We start from the raw sequence: 18808 nt of genomic DNA, 5'->3' as shown, positions 1-18808 counted from the left end.
ATTATGACTTCCGATTCTACCACTGCGACTACTCGCAGTCCCGCGTAGATTTCGTGAGTACCTAGGTATCTGAATCGCTATTGCCTACCAATGTATGTCGTCGTTACCTGGTTTGGGGTCATTCGCGAGTTCCAACCAACTTAATATTGTGCTTCGAATTGAAAGTCACAATGAACCCCTGATGCCATTTGAAAGGGACGGAGAAAAAAGGGGGGCTTAGTAATCCCAGACTAAGCGCTACGACGATACATCGTAGTACCAAACCGGAAGTTTTACATCCCTGCTAAGTATCATCATGCCAAAACTTACCAGGTACCCCTGACAGAGCACACTGTCGGTTTACTCCCCGCGAAAAAAAACCCGCATTCCAGTAACTCACCGTCAGAAGAAAACTTTCCCCTCTCCCCAACCCCCTCATCAACATCGTCGTCGTTTAACCTACACCATCACCGTGAACCACGCCAACGTAAATCAATTAGAAGAAACCAGGAGTCTCATAACTAAGAACATACCTAAACTAAATAAAAAATGGAAACACCAGAGCCACCACAACCAAACACTCCCAACGCTCCCGACACTAACTCTCCCAATCCTCCCAATTCCCTCGGAAACCGCCCCAAAGAAGTCCACACCAAGCACCTAACCGAACTAGAACGATTCCGGGTGCGCACGCTCCATTTCGACGCCCGCATGAGCGCCGGGCGCATCCATGCCGTAACCGGGTACTCCATGAGTCAGATCCGGACTGCTATACGCGCGAAGTCCGCTGCTGTACCACCGCGGACTGGAAGGCCGAAGAAAGGTATATCCCCTTCCCCTTTTCTACGCTTTTGAGGGTGGGATGAAATGAGGTTGAACTAATACATTACCAGCACGCCCAAACCAAAAAGGATCTGCGGATCAGTCACAAGTAGATGCAGAGGCAGACGCAGAGGGTGAAGAAATGGATACCTCGCAAGCCTCACCAGCAGCGGGAGGAAACTCCCTCATAACGCCGAGTTATTCCCCGACTCCAACTCCGGCTGCATATCCTTCATCTAATCTCAACGCCACCAACGCCACCACCCCCACAGTCGCTCCTTATTCCCGTATAGGTGCTCCACAAGGGGTAACACAGCAGCAGCAGGCTTTCAACTCATCTCCCCATTATTACGGTGGTACACCGGGTACATCATCGTGATTACCTTTCAAAGCGCTTGTAGATGGCCACTTCAATGATAATCACAAAGCGCTCTTATCTATAATACGGGGCCAATACTATGTATGTACCGATCTTAGATTAAGAACGCCAGGACTTACGAATCTCCGAGATCTACGGTTGTACTACGACGGCAACGGCCTCACTCCCTACTACGTGGGGGTACGCTACGATACGATTGTCTCACTTGATCAGTTCTTCACTTCGGGTAGAGCACATATGATTCATCATCGGATAATGTCGGGATTCATCTATCTAGACAATTCATGACATGGGCGCGTGCCCTTGTGTGATCCTACAGAAAAATTCCACATCAAACTCCTTTGCTAATGCAACTGTGTAAAATCATGGCACGTTTATGGGGAAGGAAGGACATTAGGGTATATATCAAAGCCTTCCAAAACCGGTCAGCATCATCACCAACTTAGTTTGATAGGTGTCCGTTTGTGAGGGGGGGTTGCGTCTCCTCTACCGTTACGCCCTCGATCATCTCCACCTCCTCGCCACCAGTCGGAGAACCCTCAGGCTCACGTTTGTGGCGCTGAGGCACATCCACCAGATCCTCTTTTAGTTCGTCTCGGACGTATGCGACGTAATAAGGATCGCCGGTCTCGTTTAGGTCCTTCAGAACGGCATCTGTATCGCGACCGTCTTCCGTCACTGTCTCATCGTTATATCGATACCACACATTACGTTGAAAGTCTCGGATCCAGACCCAGTAATGACCAGCGGCCGTGCCACCGCGATGGCAGATCACGGCGTGAATATTGTATTTTTCCTTGTTCATTGCGCCGAATATGGTTTCCTCCTTTTGGTTCAGGTCGGTAACTTCCTTCTCAGTCATCTCGTTTAGAGGCTTACTAATATCCCAGACAAGATCACCGAACTTATCGCTGAGTGGGAAGCTAACCGACGAGGCCGGGGTAGCTATCTTCTTTAGAAGTGAGGATTCAAATGGCTCAGCTAGCTTTCGCTTCTTATCCGATCCCATGTCGTCGAGGAACGCTTCCTGTAGACCAGCTTCTTCTGCGGCATTACCAACAGCTGCTGAGGTCATAGTAGCCAAATCTTCAACTTCCGCGTTCTTGAATTCCTTATGATTGATATTAGCATTTTATCTACACGTATTAGAGTGGGGTGACGACTCACCTCGGATTCTGTGATGGACTGGATCGGAGGTAGAATGACCTTAGAGGTTGTGGCTCTCAATTCTTTAAGGCGTTCCTTGAGTGCCCATGCTCGCTTACGGGCGTTCCACACGGCCGAATCCTTTCCAGCTTCCATATAGCGGTCGAGATACAAGATCTCCGGGATAATAACCGGGTTTTTGTTCTTGCCCTTAGGTGTGCTTCGCTGGATACAGATATGAACAATAGGTGGCAGGGATCTAATGCTACTGTATCGCGCGCGTTTCTCTTCATCGATTGGTTCGTAAGAGAAGTATCGATCCAAAGCTGCGGTCAAAGTACATCGGACATCTGTTGGTCCAGCAAAGCTAGTGCTAGGGCCGTCCGAGGGTTGGTCCGCCTCTTCAGGATAGGCTGTGATCCAACGCTCCGGGACAATCTCGATATTTAGTGGAGACTCTTCAAGGTAGGAGGCCGGGTTACTGGCTGGATATCCCTTCTTAGTCTTGATGGTGTAATTCACAATCGTAGTGAAGAACGTCTGCGTGATTTTGTCTGCTTGGAGCTCGGGCTTTTCAGGCATTGGGCCATCTGAACGGATCGCACGCATGATATGTTCGAGGATATTGCCGATGATTTCTCCGACATCTTGTTGTGATGTACCTGAACGATCTGAGTGTTCCAGACGGCGGGAGACCTCGGCAATCTTATCGTCAAGAGCTAAGGACTCGGGATAGTCATGCATCTTCACATCGCCATCGTTTGGCGTTTTCGACGGATCGTATGTCACTGATCGAGTGTCTTCAACCTCATCAACCAGCGTGTGGGAACTTTGGGAACTAGCCAATTCATGTTTATCATTAACTGATTCGACGGAGACTCGAATCGCGTCATTCGTTACGCCTTTCATAGCATCGTCATTTTCTCTTGAGGGGAGCAGTGGTGCTGGCGACGGGCGTGCCGGCAACGGTGGAGGGATGGTATTAGATTGTTGATCTAGGATATCTCTAGCCGACGACAGTGCGGTGTTAGCAAGCTTCTGCGAAGGTTGAGCCGCAGTATTGGTAGTTGTCTGTAGATCGGCGAATAAACCCTGAAGCATCTCGACAACTTCTCATAACGTTAGTATCTCTCGTAAGGGGTGTAACTCGAGGCATTTCTTACATTGTCGAGCCACGATGGCTTCCTCTAGATTTACACTAGTGCCATTCCCGCCTGTTTTTCGTTGTGCGACGATCTCTTCGTCAAGCTCAAGTTTGAAATCATCAAAGTTAAGTACCAAATCGCGTACTACTTTCACATTGTAAAAGTATTGTAGAAGACTGTTTAAGTAGCAAGTATTGCCGATGTTCTTCAGACCTGGGGGCGTATTGACAGAGCCTGTGGGTTGCGGTGACGAATGAGGCTGGGAAACAAGCGTCGGAACGTATCCGCTTTCTTTCACGAATTGAGCGATGTTTTGTAACTCTGCTGCTTCTTCTGGTTCATTATTTTGGCGCTTGAATTCGGATAAAACGTCGATAGCCTCAACAAGTTTGTTTCGGTCGGTCTTCGGGTCCTAGATTCGTTAATTAGAATATATGAATCTCGCAAGAGCAAAACAAAGATGGCTTACGTTAGCCAAATTTCCTACGAAACCGCGGATGATCTCCGCCGTCCAATTAGACTCGACACCTAGTAACTTCGTCGCTGATGCAATATCCATCCTTCCGCCGTTAGGTGAGGATATTATAAGACCCATGTCTCCCACATTTTCTAGGGCTCTCGGATTGATTTCGCTCACAATATCTCTCCCTAGGTGATTGCCGATCGCTTCAAGGTGCTGTTGAGCTTCGGCTCTAAATTTATCGGTATTGTGCCCTGCGACCATCTCATAGTACCTCTCTAAGAACCATTCTGGCTTTAGGCCGTCTTCAGGAGAAGCTGCGAAGAATGTGAACGCCTCTTCTACTATCCTATCGTTAAGGACTGTCTCGTCGAATCGAGATCTATACATGATGATTTCGGTGGATGCATCATCACTTCTCTCTTTAATACAACGTAGAGCGGTATCTAAGTACTTGTCCCGGTCTTTAGGTCGTAGTTGAGCTAGGAAAATAGCGGCCCAAGCAAAAGAGCGAGGTGGGTAGCCCGCTAAGCACCCTAACAGAGCAAATTCTGCGTCTGGAATTGGATCCACGGCGTTGAAATCAAGCGGAACGCTTTGATAACTCCCCTGAAAAGCATTCAAGAGTGAATCCCAGGCCGGGTTCATCGACACCCCATTAACAAGCCCAAGCTCTGCCATCGCATCCTCCATGCGAGCTCGTAAGGTTCGGACACGGGTCAGTCCCTGTTTGGGTTCAGGATGAACGATGAACCAACATGGTTCATCACTTTCAGCGTCTACACCCTCGCAGAATCCCAGAAATTTCAACAAGTTATCGAAGTCATTGCCCATACATACGAGAAACTTCTTGTTACGCTTGTTAACCCTTAATCTGGGTTGCTGACTATCTCGGTCGAGTCCATCAGCGAGGTATTTCTGAAGTATGGACCTGGGTTTAAGGGTCGAAATATCGCCGAACTTCTCATAACGTTCCGGGTCGTTAGCCTGGGCCTGTGCGAAATTGTGGGCGATTCGGTTCTTGTCGTCAAGCTTTGTCATCTCCTCCTCAGAAATCCTTTCTGGTATAGAGGATATTTTGATGTTGAAAAAACAGCCATCGGCGGCGCAAATATATCGAACGTTTCCGATAGCATCATCATAACCTGTTCGGTTTACTCCGGAATCATGTGTAGAATCCTGACCGCAAGGAACAAGCATATGAAGACGATGCGTATCATTAGAATACGGCTGTACATGTCTCGAATCACTCATTATGTGGAAATGGTAATGGCATCGTCCACAAAACGTAGAGATGAACTTAGCAGGTCCTCCCTCAGATGACTGAGTTATAACTAGTAACATCTCATGATTTGAGCATCGATGGTTTGAATCAAGCTCCGGTATTTGAGACCCCAGAAATTGACTTAGAAGGAGAGGTGATGTGACAACTTCGCAGCCTGATTAGTATGACTTCCAAAAAACTATAATAGTACCAAAGCCGACTAGATGCTTACCTCGAGGGTTTGGGGAGGTTCGTACGTCCTCTTTCGCCTGCTGCTGGAGTCGGTGGAGCTCTGCTACATCGTCTAAAGGGTAGATGAAATCCATCGTGATAATAAACCCGTTTGAGAGCGCGAGCTCTCAAGGTTACTAGATACCCAGGAGCGGGGTATATCGAGAGAAACGACTGATTTGTGTTTGGGTACTAGGTTCACTAGCATTAGTACTTTTACTCTTAGATTAGAGGGGTTATATGAAGAGTAAGTGCCGCTTAATTTTTACATGATATAATGAGAGCCAACTTACCCGATGAGTTGCACCAACTCCGTTGAAGTCGTGATTGAATGTCTAAGTAGACGCGTGCTCTTCAGTCTTAAGATTTCATCAGTAAATATGATGGGATGGCTGGTACCACTGAGATCTCCAATACTAGTAAAGGAGTACAATGGCTTAGTATTATATCTACGTTAGCAGTAGACTCAATTGTATAATATGAGGTAGAAGTGAAAGAGTTTCGTTTTTTGCTTGTCCTCTCGAGTACACTCGTACTTTTACTATTAGCGATATGTGTAGAGGGTATGAAGCCGGGTAATGGGTAATGTAGTATTAATCAGGGGGGTCAAGATGATGGATGCCGTCGCTACCGCAGTGAACGTAGAGGCACAGTCGAACCTGCCTATGACCTATTGAGAGGTAGAGAATTATCGGCGATATCTAATATTCTTCCTCGCGCGAACGATGATGTGGTATGATACACCGGTTATTGAACACTGTGACTGTAAATACCAGAATGTTAAGTTTAAGCTCGATGTATCCAGTGATCGTTCCTAACAACTTGTTTCTTACGTTCAAGACACAATAAACTTGTTCAAGACATGTAAGGATCGCGACTATCGATCTAAAGGAAATAATGAGATAGAAGGCGAAAAGGGGGAAGCTGCTCCTATATTTGATGAGAGTCACATGAGTAGAGAGAAGGATTATGAATTATGGTACCATTGTTAGGTGAAGGCGAAAACATTATAAATAAATCGCGTACGTACCTGACAACTTAGGTAGCTGAGCTGTTCGAGGCAGACAATACTGGACTCAGTTAAGAGATGAGGATATGTAACTCAACTTAACCGGGGTGTAACATACAAGTATCGACGTAGAGGAATGCAATCGCAACGATCTATCGACTTGACCGGGATGGACTCCAAGCGCCCGGGGAAAAAAAGAGGCGACGTAGCAGACAAAATGATTAGAAAAAGAGTCAACTCAAAATAGAGTCGCGCGAAGAGGTCGCAAATCGCCGTATAGTCAGAAGTTGACAAATGTCGGCGATTACAATAAAGGCTTGAGTAGCAGAGAGAACGGCGTAGAATGATGTAGTTTTGGTGGAGGCAACTTCGGCGACTTGACTCTGGAGCTTCGTTGCTGCTAATCAGTAAGCTCAAGGCTTAGGATATGGAATAGGTAGCTGCGAGCTGAAGAAAAGGACCGTGCGTTAGGCTGTACAGTACCTACCTATGTACCTTAGGTATGTATTTTAGGGTATTGTGCTACACCCTTGCTTCAATGTTGGCAGTGACGTAGGACAATACATCCAACGTAGCTACCTTAGCGAAATAAGAATTAGGAAAGCATTAGACACTGTAGGATCAACGCATGCAGCTTTAAGGTTCAAAATATTTGTTTCATAGACAGGAGGAAACTACTCTAATGCTGGCGCTGGCTCTTACTTAAAATACAAAAACAAATTGTATGGGACGATGTTTTTGTACATGAAAATGTAAATCTACCCCGCGCTAATACGGTTTACTGAGACAAATCCAATTGGTTATGAAAGTCCAGTTACAAGACTTTTAAGTATCCCGGTAACTCTATGCTCGGCCTATATGATTCTCCGACACTTGGACCACTTTCATATATGTATGTATCCACTAGGCAAAATCCCGGTTAATTCTGACCAGTAAAGTTCAACGCAATTCCAGGATCCATCGGCGGAACATCCAAGCTTCAAAGCTTTAGATTCCAAAGACCTTACTACCTACCACCATACCTATTATAATCGCCAATTTCCTATAGGCATATTCTCGAGCTCCCTCCCACCATCGCGAAATAGGCCTCCTTCGGGCTCGAGTCAAAGATGGCGAACGACTACTCCGCGCCGAAGGGGGAGGAGCAACATATCTTCCACCAACATGATTCTCTCAAATCCGCCATAAACGGCGCACTGCTAGGTGGAGGTGCTGGTTTTACCGTCTCGGCCGTTCAGAACTCACTCGCGAGACGCAACGTCGGCGCTTGGGGTGTATTTACGAGGACCGGCGGTACTGTCGCTATGTTCAGTACGTCTTTACCCGCTCAATTGGAATTTCCGGATGCACTCTACTGGCGCTGGGGAAACATCGTCATATACCATGGATGATTAGAGAACTGACGGGTTTCATTCTTATAGCTGCTGGAGCGACCGTATACGAATTCGCGCGAGACGCTACCGCCAACCTACGAGAAAAAGATGACACACTAAACATCTCAATCGCTTCATTCCTAAGCGGAGCCACGATAGGTCTACGAAGTACGCACCTCCATCCTCACCCTCACCCTCACCCTCACATTCATCCAATCCCGTAAACCCGTCATAATATCATAAACGCCGTCAAACTAACCCTCCCTCTTACTACAGCCGGCCGCATCCCCCAGATCTTAGGTTTCGGCGCCGCCTTCTCGATCGTCATGTCAGCCTTCGAATTCACAGGCGGCAGCCTCCGCGGCGGACCCCGTAACCCCGTTAACGAGCTCGACGAGTTCGACCGCAAGGAAGCCATGCGATTAAACCGCCGCCGACCGATCGACGAGACCATCGCCAACATCGGCGAGGGCCGCGGTATCCACCCGCCCGGCTACGAGGAGCGCCGCCGCGAACGCTTGAAGGAGAAGTACGGCGTGGAGATTAAGCCTGTGTCCGCTACTGTGGAATAAATATACCCACCCATTTAATCTACGCACGAGATATAAAGAGAAAAGGAGGGAGTAGGCTGCAGATGGTAATTGCACTGACAGCCGGGGTTCCATACGGTGCCGGAGAATCTAGTTGAGCCGCGAAAATTAGAGGACTCCACTTTCCGGCGCAAATTTATTTCTGACGATAAAAAGGGCGGCGGGCATTCTTCATCCATCCATCACCATCACATCACAACAATCATACACAAACCTTCTATCCACGGCGGGGATAAGGGGCTGTCGCAACTAAACTAAGAGGTACAATGCATACCCGTACATATACCTAGAATTCCATTTCTTCAATGTTCAGATACGAGCTCTTTTGCTTCTGTGATGATTTCTAAATCCACGGAATAGCTTGTTGACTTTGTGGTAAGTTTTATATCCATTTCTTTTTAACATAATTTTTTTCATTACGCCTACCTTTCCATGATGATTTCCTTAGAGGCTGTTTATGACTCGTCTTTGGCGAGCATGATTCATCTAACTCACCACATTGTTCTATCTTATCCTGATTTATATCTGGCACATACAACTCAAGTCCTTTGAAACATATCAACTCGAAACATAGACTAACACATGCATTTTTCAGATCATGCATCAATACTCGTACCAAGAAATAATGCCTTTTATTTTGCGTTCGCATTCGCGATGCTCCCTTCGTCCTAACTACCTAGACCTAATTACCAGCCTGCATGTTTCACACCTACTTTTTAGGGAGGAAGTAATCTGCCAAACGCCTAACCTAGCTGCTGACTTCAGTACCAAATCTCCCGTAAAAAATGAAACTCGAGGGGGTATGCTAGTAGTATATGTAAAAAAAGACCTGTCCGTGAAAGAAATGCCTGCCCTTTGATTATGACTGCCTGCTTGTAAACCTGGGCCTTATATCATTCTACCATTTTTGGTTGAACGTTATTTCTGAAACTCCAAGCCGACCTTGATACAATGCTCCATGACTCAATTTTAAAAGCCTGACCTTCAAGACGTCCTTAAAACCATACTTGTACACTGTCGGTCGTATCATGTAACCGTTCCAGATGCTTAATAGAAATTCTGTAAATCCGGTCCAGGACCGCCAACAGGTCGCGATTGACCCGAGGCACCACCCGGAGCCGGCCATTGACCAGGCTGCGGGAATGGTTGGCCGAACTGAGGAGGTGGGGGGATCGGCGGAAGAGGTTGCTGAGATTGCATACCGCCACCAGATGGTAAAGACGGGAAAGTATCATCATAAGAGACCGTCGATGAGCCATACCCCCCTTGAGAGTTGTCTCGTGTGTCAACGTCGTCTAGGGATCTGTACCCATGACCACCGCCCTTACCACCTCTTCCCGAACCCTTAAAACCGCCTCTGCCGCCACCGCGGTTACCCCTAGAATTATTGCCGCCTCTGTAGCCGCCCCGACCACGATTATCACCTCCGCCTCGTCCCTGGTAAGATGAAGTGTGATACTCGCGGGGGCTATTGCCGTAGTTGCCGCTATTCTGGCGCGAGGGTCGATCCTCATCACTGGGGAACTTGCGCTTGGAGCCCCTATGGGAGTACGACCGCTCCTGGTGGTCATCATATTGATCACCATCTTGGTCCTCGCGCTCGATTCGCAATATCGCCTTTTCGCCTACCGTCGTATCGATAATAAATTGCTTCTCAGGAGGAATTGGCTGCCAGTACTGGATCTTATTAACATCCGGTGGGCGAGCGCCTCTCCTCTGTCCTAGCACGACAGACGGCGACGGGTTATCGGTATGGTACATCGCATCGGCAGGCACGGGTCTAACACGTGCCGCCCAGAGGTTAGTTTGGTATTCACCAATATCGGTTACCTCCCACTTCATCTTGGACCGCATTCCTCCTATCCTATCTAGGATGTGCTTCGGGCATTGACGGGGCGTGATAAGTATGGTATTAGCAAGAAACTTTAGATCATCAATCCCCGACGCCATCGAATTCAAAAGTGCGATGAGTCGCTTTGTGTCGGCGGTTTCGACCATGTAGCTAGTGAAGAAGACACTCTTCTTGATGGATAGACGTTTATTTCGCGGACCTCCATTCCGTCCCTTGACTAGGGAGTTGTGAATGTTGATCAGATGTTGTACTTCAGCTACCTCGACAACAGGATCCAGAGTAGTGGAGAGTTCCGCAACTTGTATGACATCGGCAACAATGGGGTTTCGTCTACGGCCAACTAATTCCTTGTTGAAATCGTCCAGGAAATCTCGAAATCCCTCGACATGTTTCGGGCGATCTTCGTAAATGCGTATATCCTTAGCGTGTGCGTACGTTCCCATCAATACTCGAAGGAAAGTTTGCTTGAAGTTCATAGTGCTTAGGAATTTCTCGTTATTAGGACCGACAGCCGGTTTGAGCCCGATCATATCGAACTCTAACCCTTTGCTGGCGACGATTCGCTTGATGAGTTGGGAGAAACCTTGTTCGGAGCGTCCTGTCAACAGAACACAGAGGGCATCGTTCTGTTCCATGCTAAGTCGGACCAACTCTACGATCTTCTCATTCCACCAACCATTCCAGGCGCGCTTCTCTTCTTGTTCTACGCCCTCGCCGGTCGCGGATAGAATTCTCGAGTCGTGCCACCAACCGCCGTTGACGAATATGTCGGGGGAACCTAGCTGACCGAGCGTCGCATTGTTCCATAGTTTCGGGTTGGGCAGGGGGGTCTGGAACACTAAAACGATGCGTGGTTAGTTGCGAAATAGATGCGGGAGTTAGGCATATGCGGGACTAACAGGTGTTGTCGAAGTCGTAAACATGAATGGCATTAATCTTGTCGATAGCTAAATTCTTAGGTTAGCAAAGAACGAAATCATCATCTAGAGTAAGATTCAAACATACAAGGCAGTTTCTTGTCGAGGATAGACCATCTCTTGAGACCGGTGATGGTATAGCCGCGGTCGGACGCCATCCTTTGGCTGCAGAGCAGAGGGTGAATAGAGGATGGAAGTCTGCGCGATGGAAGCATACAATTACGACGACGATCGCATATTGGAAAAAGGGATGAATATTGGAGAAAGAAGCGACGATTGAAAGGATTTGGATAAGTTCTATTTAACTTCCAAGTCGTCGATTCCAAATAATGGATTTAGATGAGAATCGACTCGTCGCAATTGTATATGTATGTAACTGAGAGAGTTCGTAACAGCTGCAGCATTTACAAAGTTATTGGAGCTTATCGTCAGAAATTCTTATCCTGTACCAGTACTAAATTATTAGCATGAATTACTAGCGTATGGATGTATCTATTTGTAGCCAAACGGTACATGTATGCATGGCCCAAGCTCCTCCCGTTACAAACAATTGGATTGAATTCGTTTCGGTATCACCATCCGGAGAAGTGGGGCACTCCGATCCATCACCACCATTAAAAGAGACAATTCAGACCCCTCGACTACCTAGGAATGAACTGAAATAGTTAAGACAAATATCGATATCAAAATGGCAGCGCGTAATGCTATAAGTCTCGTGCAAAAATCCAAATCTTCATCTCCCGAGATCCTACAATTACGATGTCACATCCGACCAGGCGCAAGCAAGGTACGAGAAGGAGTTGCTGCTGTCACCGATGAGGCAATAGAATTATGCGTCTCAGCCCCTCCTCAAGATGGAAAAGCAAACAAGGCCGTGATTCAAATATTAAGTGAGGTGAGCATATAGAAAGTCATTTTATATATACAAACTCTCCATTTGGCAGTATTATGAATATGATAGCTCCCCTATGTTACACACGGAAGCATGCATCCGGATACAAACGGACTTCACTAATAACAAAATCTCAGATCCTAGGGGTCGCAAAATCAGATCTTCAAATCACGCATGGGATGAAAACCAGGGATAAAACCATCAGCATCGCCAGCGCCTCTTTCCAGCGTGGTAGGAATACCGAAAACAATGAGGACCTGGTTGCTCTAGTTAAACAGAAGCTTCTCAGCGACGAATTATCAGGGGCATAAGCTACGAGGGAATTCCACGAAGCAAAGGTATTATTTGCATATGTTACTCATTATTCCGATCTTCGAGTACCTAGGTAAAGTACTGTACCTATATGTAAAGCATACCCGAACTCCAAGCCCATGCCATAGTATAATCAACCTAATCATCTCGCTAACATATCATATCAATAATCAGAGAAAAGCCTAGGTAGCTTAGAACTCCATAGCCTCACTCTCATCCCTCTCCCTCTTGACCTTAGGATCCCTCTCATCCTTCATAAGCGCCAGCACGAAGCTGCGGAAGTACTCTACATACGACTTCAATGTAGTCTTCTCCCAATCCTGAAGGTTACCTTTGACCTCCTCACCATCTTCATTCTCGCCCTTCCAAGAGTCAATGTCCTCTAGCAGACCCTGGACGGTGGGCACACCGAGCGGGTCGAATTCGCTGAGCTTCCGCATGTCGATCGGTACACACACTCTCCCAGTACCAGGATGCACAACGAATGGCGATTTCAGCAAATGGTTCAGTTTCTTACTGACTTCGACATCGAGACGTGGGTATGTGTACTCGAGCACGATATCTTGCTTAGCCTCGAGCAGCGCTCTAGCATCCAAATTTCGGCTTGCACCAGATTTGGCTACTGCGTCGATATCAGCCCACTTCGATGTGCTAACTCGTCCAGGAGATGAGTCCCATTTTTTGCGCAAACTCTCGTTGAGGGTTTTATCCGGGAGAAGAGAAAGTAGTTGCTCGGCTCGTTCAGGCTCAGACCAAGGATCTTGCGACTCGAGCACATCGTCTTGGAAATGGGGTGCTAGAATCTCCAGACTCCGACTTTATGAGAACAATTAGCAAGGATCGTTCTACATAGTAACAAAATCAGACATACCTTAAATGCGGATGCAAAGGCCTCCTCAGATTGACCTTCTTCCCACTCTGCGCACCACCCCGAATAACCTCAAGGTAACTCACAATCGCCCTCCTCTTTTGATCATCCAACAATCGTGCCTTCTTATCACACACCCAAGCGTGCGCACCTCTTCGTCCAGAGTACACCCACATAATATGCTTAAACCCGAAGTCCTCGCGCAGCGCAACGTCAACCACTTTAATAGCCATGGTGATGAATTGCCAGCACAGGTTGCAGATATTGGCCTTGTCGCAGCATGTTCGGATGTCATCGTAATCTGTTAAATCGATATCGAAACATAGTTCTTTGGCTAGTGGCTTAAAAGCGCTCGAGTTTCGGAGGGTCTTGCGTTCGCGTGGGTTCGTGGAGTATACGGGTCCGATTTCGAAACGGCTTGGTAGGAGGCGGACGACATCTTTTCGGAGTCTGGAATTATCTATGATTAGTATTGTGTAATAAGTAGAAATCCGGGCTTGTATGCTACTTACAGGTCAGAACTAGGGTAGGAATTATATCGTGAGTAAATATCATTTTGTAACGTGAAGGCGAACTCTCGGTGGGCAAAATCGTTCGTGGCGACCGGACTGTGGTTAAGCCATTGGAATAGGTATCGCCAGGGAAAGAATCGTTGGTAGAAAATGCGCATGAGCTCGGGGTCTGAGGCTGCTAATTGAACCGCTCCATCACTATAGCATTTGTTAAGAAGTGGTTCTTTTAGTCGAAATAATCCGGCAATCTTACATAGGTGACCCCAGAGCATCAGGAGTACTTGAGAATTTATCTACAGCCGGCCGCGAACTAGGGAACTCTTCATCTGATCCGTCGTCGTCAAACATATCTTCTAGCTTCACATCCTTCTTATCGTTGCCATTTGTAGCTGATACAGTACCCGGCTCGGCCATGGTGATATCATTGTCCGTTGCTTGGCTGTTGCCATTCTGAGTTGGGGCGTCCGTCATCGTCTCTTCGGTAGCAGTATTTTGGCTATCAGCCTCGGGGGATATAGAGTGAGGCATTCTCAAGTAATCAATCAGTGCGCTTTATTTCGTAGTATTGCGAATTCGTAGTAGCATGGTACGGGTAGGTAATATTGTAGAGGGGCTACTTTAATTGAAATTTGAACGCGACGCGACGCGTTATCGCGTTAATTACATTATATTACGGCGGTCCAATAAGCATAAAACCGCCAATGCGCCAAAACGCCGTGCGAATATACAGTGTGGTGGCGTACTGCACTGTGTCACTGTAATTACAGGGAGTCATGTGCTGAAGTCAACTGTAAATACAGGGGGCTATAGGGGAGTACGCGCTATAATTATAGTGGTTGGATTTACAGCGCTTTATAGGTAGCCCCTGTAATGTGCTGTAATTACAGCGTGTTATAGTGAGGTGCTAAGACGCGCTGTAAGTGTGCTGTAAATTTAGGGCTCTACAGGGCTCTAGAGTACTATAATTATAGCGCATTATAGCACCCCACTGAAATGCGCTGTAATTACAGCACTAATGGCCCTGTAAATTTAGTTCATCAGTGCGAAACGCCACCATACTGTAAAAAATACACTGTATTATGGCGCATTGGCGGTTTATTGAAAACGGCGCACGGTATACATCCACTTAAAGCTGGAGTTTCCACCAACCAGAGACTGGTTATATAAGTGGATGAGTTTGTAATCCACCCAACAAATGCATAATACGGATATAACATCTATAGACCAGAATCATAGCACCATTCTCAAGACTCTTGTAAGGTCTTTGATCAAAGTAGTGTTCACTCTATATTATGTTAGATGCATTCGCCGTTATATGGAGAGGGGACCCTTGAACCACCCGCCCCCAACATCACCCTCGGCGTATCCAGTAATAGCGACAGCGCCAAACTAGATATTAATCGCATTAAAACATCGCTCTAAACTTTTAGACACCATAGCCACTTTACCCTTGTCGACTCGTAGGCTCCTCGTCGATACTGGAAAGCAACGACCTCTTTCAGCGCGAAGCACGATGAGTTCCGATATAGAGTTTCATCCTTGATATGTTATACCAAACGGTTTCTGCAAGGCGTAACGTCAAGCCAATTTGCCATGCATACTACCATCATAGACCAACCCCTACTCGTCATCATCCTCTTCCTCACTACTCTCCTCCTCATCAGCATTCTCCAACCACTCAACCAATGCCTGGCTCTTCTCCCTTACACCCGATAGCAAGCCCTCTTCTTTACCCCTATCATCTTCCCACCAACCCAGAATTCCCTCTTCTTCCAGGATATCCAGGTCGTACATCTGCTGCAGCATAGCAGCAAGAAGGTTCCCAGCCTTCGCGACCTCAACTATCTTAGCGCTACTCGCGCAAGCTTTTTGTACCGCCAGCGCAAACTCGACTTGTTCTGCTACGGAATGGTCACCGACACCGACTTCTGTGACGAATTCCGTAGCACCCTCTCGTGACGTAAGTACCTGCTTAGCAGCTTTCGACGGCTCTAACGCTTCGCCATCCGAATTCATAAGCTCGACTGCGCGGCGGACGAAAGCGGTTGCGACAGCTTTCCTCATCGCGGCATCAGAGGCATTATTAGCGAGTCGCAACGAGGTGAACTCAAGCTTTTCGGATTCGAAGTTGCCCGATATGCCGCGAAGGACATCCAATAAACCGTGAACCGCATCAGAATGGAAAGAAGAGAAATTCGGTGCTCCCGAGTCGTCAGATGCAAATGAGGATAATCGTGACCTAGAAGTAGGCTGACTAGCAGAAGGCGAGACCGGTCCCGATGTGTCAGACAAGTAGTCATCATCTGCAAGTGTCGAAACAGAAGAATCAGAGACATCGAGTCCCACAATGGTGTAATTTAGAGTCTTCTGTAATATCGCTGGGTCATCAAGATCTTCTTCATCTTCCGGAGGCTCGAAAAGGGCACCTTTGCCCTCTGAACCGACAATATTCGGTTGTGTCAATACCGGCTGCCCGGTGTGGGAAAGAAGTGATGCCACAGTACCAGCCTTGACGTGCAGATGGCTGCCCAAGTGAACTCCGTATGATATAAGAGAGCCGTCGTGGACATACGTATCTTTTCCTATCACTCCCCTATCGGCGATTATCGAATGTTCTATTATCGCGTTATCTTCGAGCGTAACGTCGTCCCATATGAAGCTGTTTACGATCCGGACATTGGTTCCAATCTTGCAATTCCGACCGACAACACTAGCTCTAGCAATGCTCCCCGATCCAATGTGCGTATCTTTTCCAACGATAGAGCGATATATTTCGTCTTGATCCTCAACTTCAGCGTCGTCGTCCTGGTAAGAGTCGTTGCCTCGTTGTTGATAGGTCTGTCCTTGGAAGAGGTTGCATTCCGGCGTAAAGGGGAAAGTCCAGCCCCTCAATACATCCTGAGCGATAGCATCATATTGTTGAAGATTACTCACTCGCGCGCAGTAACCCTCATTAATAATTTCGGTATGGATCATCTTCCCGTTCAGTTCCCAGTCTTTAAGTACACCGTGTAAAAAGTTTGCGCGCGGTAACTCGTAGTCGAAACTCTCCGACCATAAGGCGAGCACATCTGGAGTGCAAATATCTATTTCGGCATCGATGAGGTCTGTTCGTGCTTCTGCTTCGCGGTTCTCTAGTATAGTCGGATCTAGCGTAAGGTAATGCTCAGTTTGTAGTGGGTGTATCTCTTCGTAGTGTAGACATCTCTTAGCATTCGGGTCGATTATGAATGATGGGGTCAGCCCTTTCGTCTTAGTGTTGTGTGCTTCTTCACCAGCTTCTCGTAATACCATAGTCATACATGAGTCGCGGTTTGCTTCTCTGCGTGCTCTGTGCGCTGCCAATGCCTCGTCAAGGGGAATATTGGCGACTAAGTCTCCATGTACCAATACGAAATCACCTCCAATTATGTTGCGCTTGTCGAGGTCTCGGAGGAAATCACCTATAGACCGAGCATCGGCAACACGTATAAATTCGAGGCTCGAGAAAGGACAAAGCTTAGAATTGGGTGAATACTTCGAGTTGTGGATGTGTCGTTCGATTTGTTCATGATGGGCGCCGCAGTATATGAAGACTTCTTGCACACCATTCGCAGCCAGGAATTCGAGGGAGTACTCGATGAGAGGTGTATTCGCAAGGGGGAGGAGGCACTATAGCGGGGCAGAATTAATGAGTGAAGCTTAGGAATAGCTCGCGGTCGACTTACTCTTGGCTTTTCTACCGTGAATGGATGGAATCTAGTCTGAAAAGAATCTGCTATAAGCTATAATAGCAAAAGCGCATCGTGTTAGCCATGAAGATCGTTCTTGTTAATGCCCCGCGATGATTAGGAACCCAAGCAAAATACTCACAACTGCTTGAAGGGCATCTTCTCTTTTATCTTCAGCTCCAGTCTTACTAGATTTCTTGCCTTTTGAAGCAGCGCCGCCCTTGGCGGCTTTATTTTGCGACATGACGCGGCGATGTTGTTTTTGTTATGTTTGTATTGTAAGTTGTGAAGAAGGTTCAATTCAAGAGTTGCTCCATTAATTTTTAGTATGAGTCAACGTCAATGGAGGGGCAGTTTGTACCTAGGTACCTCAGTAGCTAAGAACACCGCTATGAGATACTACCTTAATACACGGATATCCTGTATAAAGATATCGTTATAATGCAACCTAATTAAAAGTTCAACGCCATCGTTCGATCTTTTCATTTCTTTCTTTTTTCTCCATTTATTTCGTTAATATTATTCAACAAGTCATGGAATAAAATAATCAATTCCTTCCAATTAGCCTTAGGGTTAATAGTCATGTGTCAACCCTCCGTCTTTTTGAATTACCCCAAAAGAATACCGAGCGTGGGATGACAGACAGCTCAATGAAGCCAAGACCCCCAAGTTGATTCACGATGGTGGTACAAGACATACACCGGAGACACGGCGTAGCAAACCCCCTACAGGACCAGTCTTACAGCATTGACTTGTAGCCCTTACTACCAAACAGCGTACTTAATTACAGCTGTCGCTATACTTAAGGTACTTAGAATGTGCTTATATGAATAAGCAAGCTGACCTTGATCTTCTGTGTTGGTTCAAAGGTCCGTAAAAGCAGGATGTCGATATGAGTACTAGTTTGTCCTTACGATAATACGTAAGAAACATAATTCTACAAGTGTAGAGTAAAAAGAAGATTCGAAGGTCAAGTCAATGAAAAAGCCACTTAGTACATATGAAGGAAACCGGCGAAGCATTGGAGACATCAGTGTTGGAGATTTCAGGGATAATATGAGTTGTCAATTTAACATCCCTGGAATTATCATCAGTACACGGAAGATACTCAAAATTCCATTAGTATGGAGCTCTTTCGATTTTTTCGTCTATCGTTCATGATTCATCACTTAAAGCCAGCTCAATGTAAGAGCTGTATAGACTATCAGGAAGATACTCACCGCAAATTAGGCAGCTTGAGGAAGATAAAGCTTAGAGAAGCAAATAAGGCCAATAACGTGATCTCGTATGTACGTACATAATGTATATAAAGTCTACCATGGAACTTACCGGACACGTCAAGCACCT

The 18808-nt window shown here is 46.7% G+C and overlaps 7 protein-coding genes across 7 annotated transcripts; 3 read left to right on the top strand and 4 right to left on the bottom strand.

The window, feature by feature from the left end:
• Nucleotides 1-351: 351 nt before the first annotated feature.
• F4822DRAFT_414073 (uncharacterized protein) lies at nt 352-1261 on the top strand. Its single transcript, XM_051459095.1, has one exon. It carries the CDS (start codon nt 529-531, stop codon nt 832-834), a length of 306 nt encoding a protein of 101 aa, XP_051311520.1. The 5' UTR covers nt 352-528; the 3' UTR covers nt 835-1261.
• Nucleotides 1262-1587: 326 nt separating this feature from the next.
• Nucleotides 1588-5521, bottom strand: F4822DRAFT_445648 (cysteine proteinase; the record flags this gene model as incomplete). Its single annotated transcript, XM_051463403.1, has 5 exons — nt 1588-2291; nt 2348-3435; nt 3490-3883; nt 3941-5361; nt 5428-5521. The coding sequence occupies 5 exons, from the start codon at nt 5519-5521 to the stop codon at nt 1623-1625; spliced, it is 3666 nt and encodes a 1221-aa protein (XP_051311519.1). The 3' UTR covers nt 1588-1622.
• A 1868-nt stretch (nt 5522-7389) lies between these two features.
• F4822DRAFT_414053 (uncharacterized protein) lies at nt 7390-8773 on the top strand. The gene is made up of 3 exons (XM_051459094.1): nt 7390-7746; nt 7857-7976; nt 8085-8773. Exons 1-3 carry the CDS (start codon nt 7545-7547, stop codon nt 8378-8380), a joined length of 618 nt encoding a protein of 205 aa, XP_051311518.1. The 5' UTR covers nt 7390-7544; the 3' UTR covers nt 8381-8773.
• A 233-nt stretch (nt 8774-9006) lies between these two features.
• On the bottom strand, nt 9007-11536 carry F4822DRAFT_414052 (uncharacterized protein). The gene is made up of 3 exons (XM_051459093.1): nt 11256-11536; nt 11150-11197; nt 9007-11088 (listed from the first exon to the last, which is right to left on the bottom strand). The coding sequence occupies exons 1-3, from the start codon at nt 11380-11382 to the stop codon at nt 9446-9448; spliced, it is 1818 nt and encodes a 605-aa protein (XP_051311517.1). The 5' UTR covers nt 11383-11536; the 3' UTR covers nt 9007-9445.
• Nucleotides 11537-11748: 212 nt separating this feature from the next.
• F4822DRAFT_352815 (YggU-like protein) lies at nt 11749-12466 on the top strand. The gene is made up of 2 exons (XM_051455993.1): nt 11749-12062; nt 12197-12466. Exons 1-2 carry the CDS (start codon nt 11856-11858, stop codon nt 12368-12370), a joined length of 381 nt encoding a protein of 126 aa, XP_051311516.1. The 5' UTR covers nt 11749-11855; the 3' UTR covers nt 12371-12466.
• Nucleotides 12467-12545: 79 nt separating this feature from the next.
• F4822DRAFT_414047 (prim-pol domain-containing protein) lies at nt 12546-14362 on the bottom strand. Its single transcript, XM_051459092.1, has 4 exons — nt 14005-14362; nt 13752-13949; nt 13243-13689; nt 12546-13187 (listed from the first exon to the last, which is right to left on the bottom strand). Exons 1-4 carry the CDS (start codon nt 14277-14279, stop codon nt 12563-12565), a joined length of 1545 nt encoding a protein of 514 aa, XP_051311515.1. The 5' UTR covers nt 14280-14362; the 3' UTR covers nt 12546-12562.
• A 500-nt stretch (nt 14363-14862) lies between these two features.
• On the bottom strand, nt 14863-17981 carry F4822DRAFT_414045 (nucleotide-diphospho-sugar transferase). Its single transcript, XM_051459091.1, has 4 exons — nt 17823-17981; nt 17604-17772; nt 17459-17515; nt 14863-17402 (listed from the first exon to the last, which is right to left on the bottom strand). Exons 2-4 carry the CDS (start codon nt 17703-17705, stop codon nt 15372-15374), a joined length of 2190 nt encoding a protein of 729 aa, XP_051311514.1. The 5' UTR covers nt 17706-17772; nt 17823-17981; the 3' UTR covers nt 14863-15371.
• Nucleotides 17982-18808: the final 827 nt, after the last annotated feature.

This window comes from Hypoxylon trugodes, assembly GCF_022578975.1.
Source record: "Hypoxylon trugodes strain CBS 135444 unplaced genomic scaffold F4822scaffold_8, whole genome shotgun sequence".
Lineage (NCBI taxonomy): Eukaryota > Fungi > Ascomycota > Sordariomycetes > Xylariales > Hypoxylaceae > Hypoxylon > Hypoxylon trugodes.
This window is presented reverse-complemented; position numbering and strand designations above follow the sequence as displayed.

Coding starts and splice junctions, on each gene's coding strand:
- F4822DRAFT_414045 (XM_051459091.1), bottom strand. CDS start 17,705: ATGTCGCAAAATAAAGCCGCCAAGGGCGGCGCTGCTTCAAAAGGCAAG. Junction 17,516..17,603: donor AAGATGCCCTTCAAGCAGTT/GTGAGTATTTTG, acceptor TTGCTATTATAG/CTTATAGCAGATTCTTTTCA. Junction 17,403..17,458: donor TCACGGTAGAAAAGCCAAGA/GTAAGTCGACCG, acceptor GCCCCGCTATAG/TGCCTCCTCCCCCTTGCGAA.
- F4822DRAFT_352815 (XM_051455993.1), top strand. CDS start 11,856: ATGGCAGCGCGTAATGCTATAAGTCTCGTGCAAAAATCCAAATCTTCA. Junction 12,063..12,196: donor TGATTCAAATATTAAGTGAG/GTGAGCATATAG, acceptor ACAAAATCTCAG/ATCCTAGGGGTCGCAAAATC.
- F4822DRAFT_414053 (XM_051459094.1), top strand. CDS start 7,545: ATGGCGAACGACTACTCCGCGCCGAAGGGGGAGGAGCAACATATCTTC. Junction 7,747..7,856: donor CGGTACTGTCGCTATGTTCA/GTACGTCTTTAC, acceptor TCATTCTTATAG/CTGCTGGAGCGACCGTATAC. Junction 7,977..8,084: donor AGCCACGATAGGTCTACGAA/GTACGCACCTCC, acceptor CTCTTACTACAG/CCGGCCGCATCCCCCAGATC.
- F4822DRAFT_414073 (XM_051459095.1), top strand. CDS start 529: ATGGAAACACCAGAGCCACCACAACCAAACACTCCCAACGCTCCCGAC.
- F4822DRAFT_414052 (XM_051459093.1), bottom strand. CDS start 11,382: ATGCTTCCATCGCGCAGACTTCCATCCTCTATTCACCCTCTGCTCTGC. Junction 11,198..11,255: donor CCTCGACAAGAAACTGCCTT/GTATGTTTGAAT, acceptor CTAAGAATTTAG/CTATCGACAAGATTAATGCC. Junction 11,089..11,149: donor TTACGACTTCGACAACACCT/GTTAGTCCCGCA, acceptor GCATCGTTTTAG/TGTTCCAGACCCCCCTGCCC.
- F4822DRAFT_414047 (XM_051459092.1), bottom strand. CDS start 14,279: ATGCCTCACTCTATATCCCCCGAGGCTGATAGCCAAAATACTGCTACC. Junction 13,950..14,004: donor GATGCTCTGGGGTCACCTAT/GTAAGATTGCCG, acceptor CAAATGCTATAG/TGATGGAGCGGTTCAATTAG. Junction 13,188..13,242: donor CCTTTGCATCCGCATTTAAG/GTATGTCTGATT, acceptor GTTCTCATAAAG/TCGGAGTCTGGAGATTCTAG.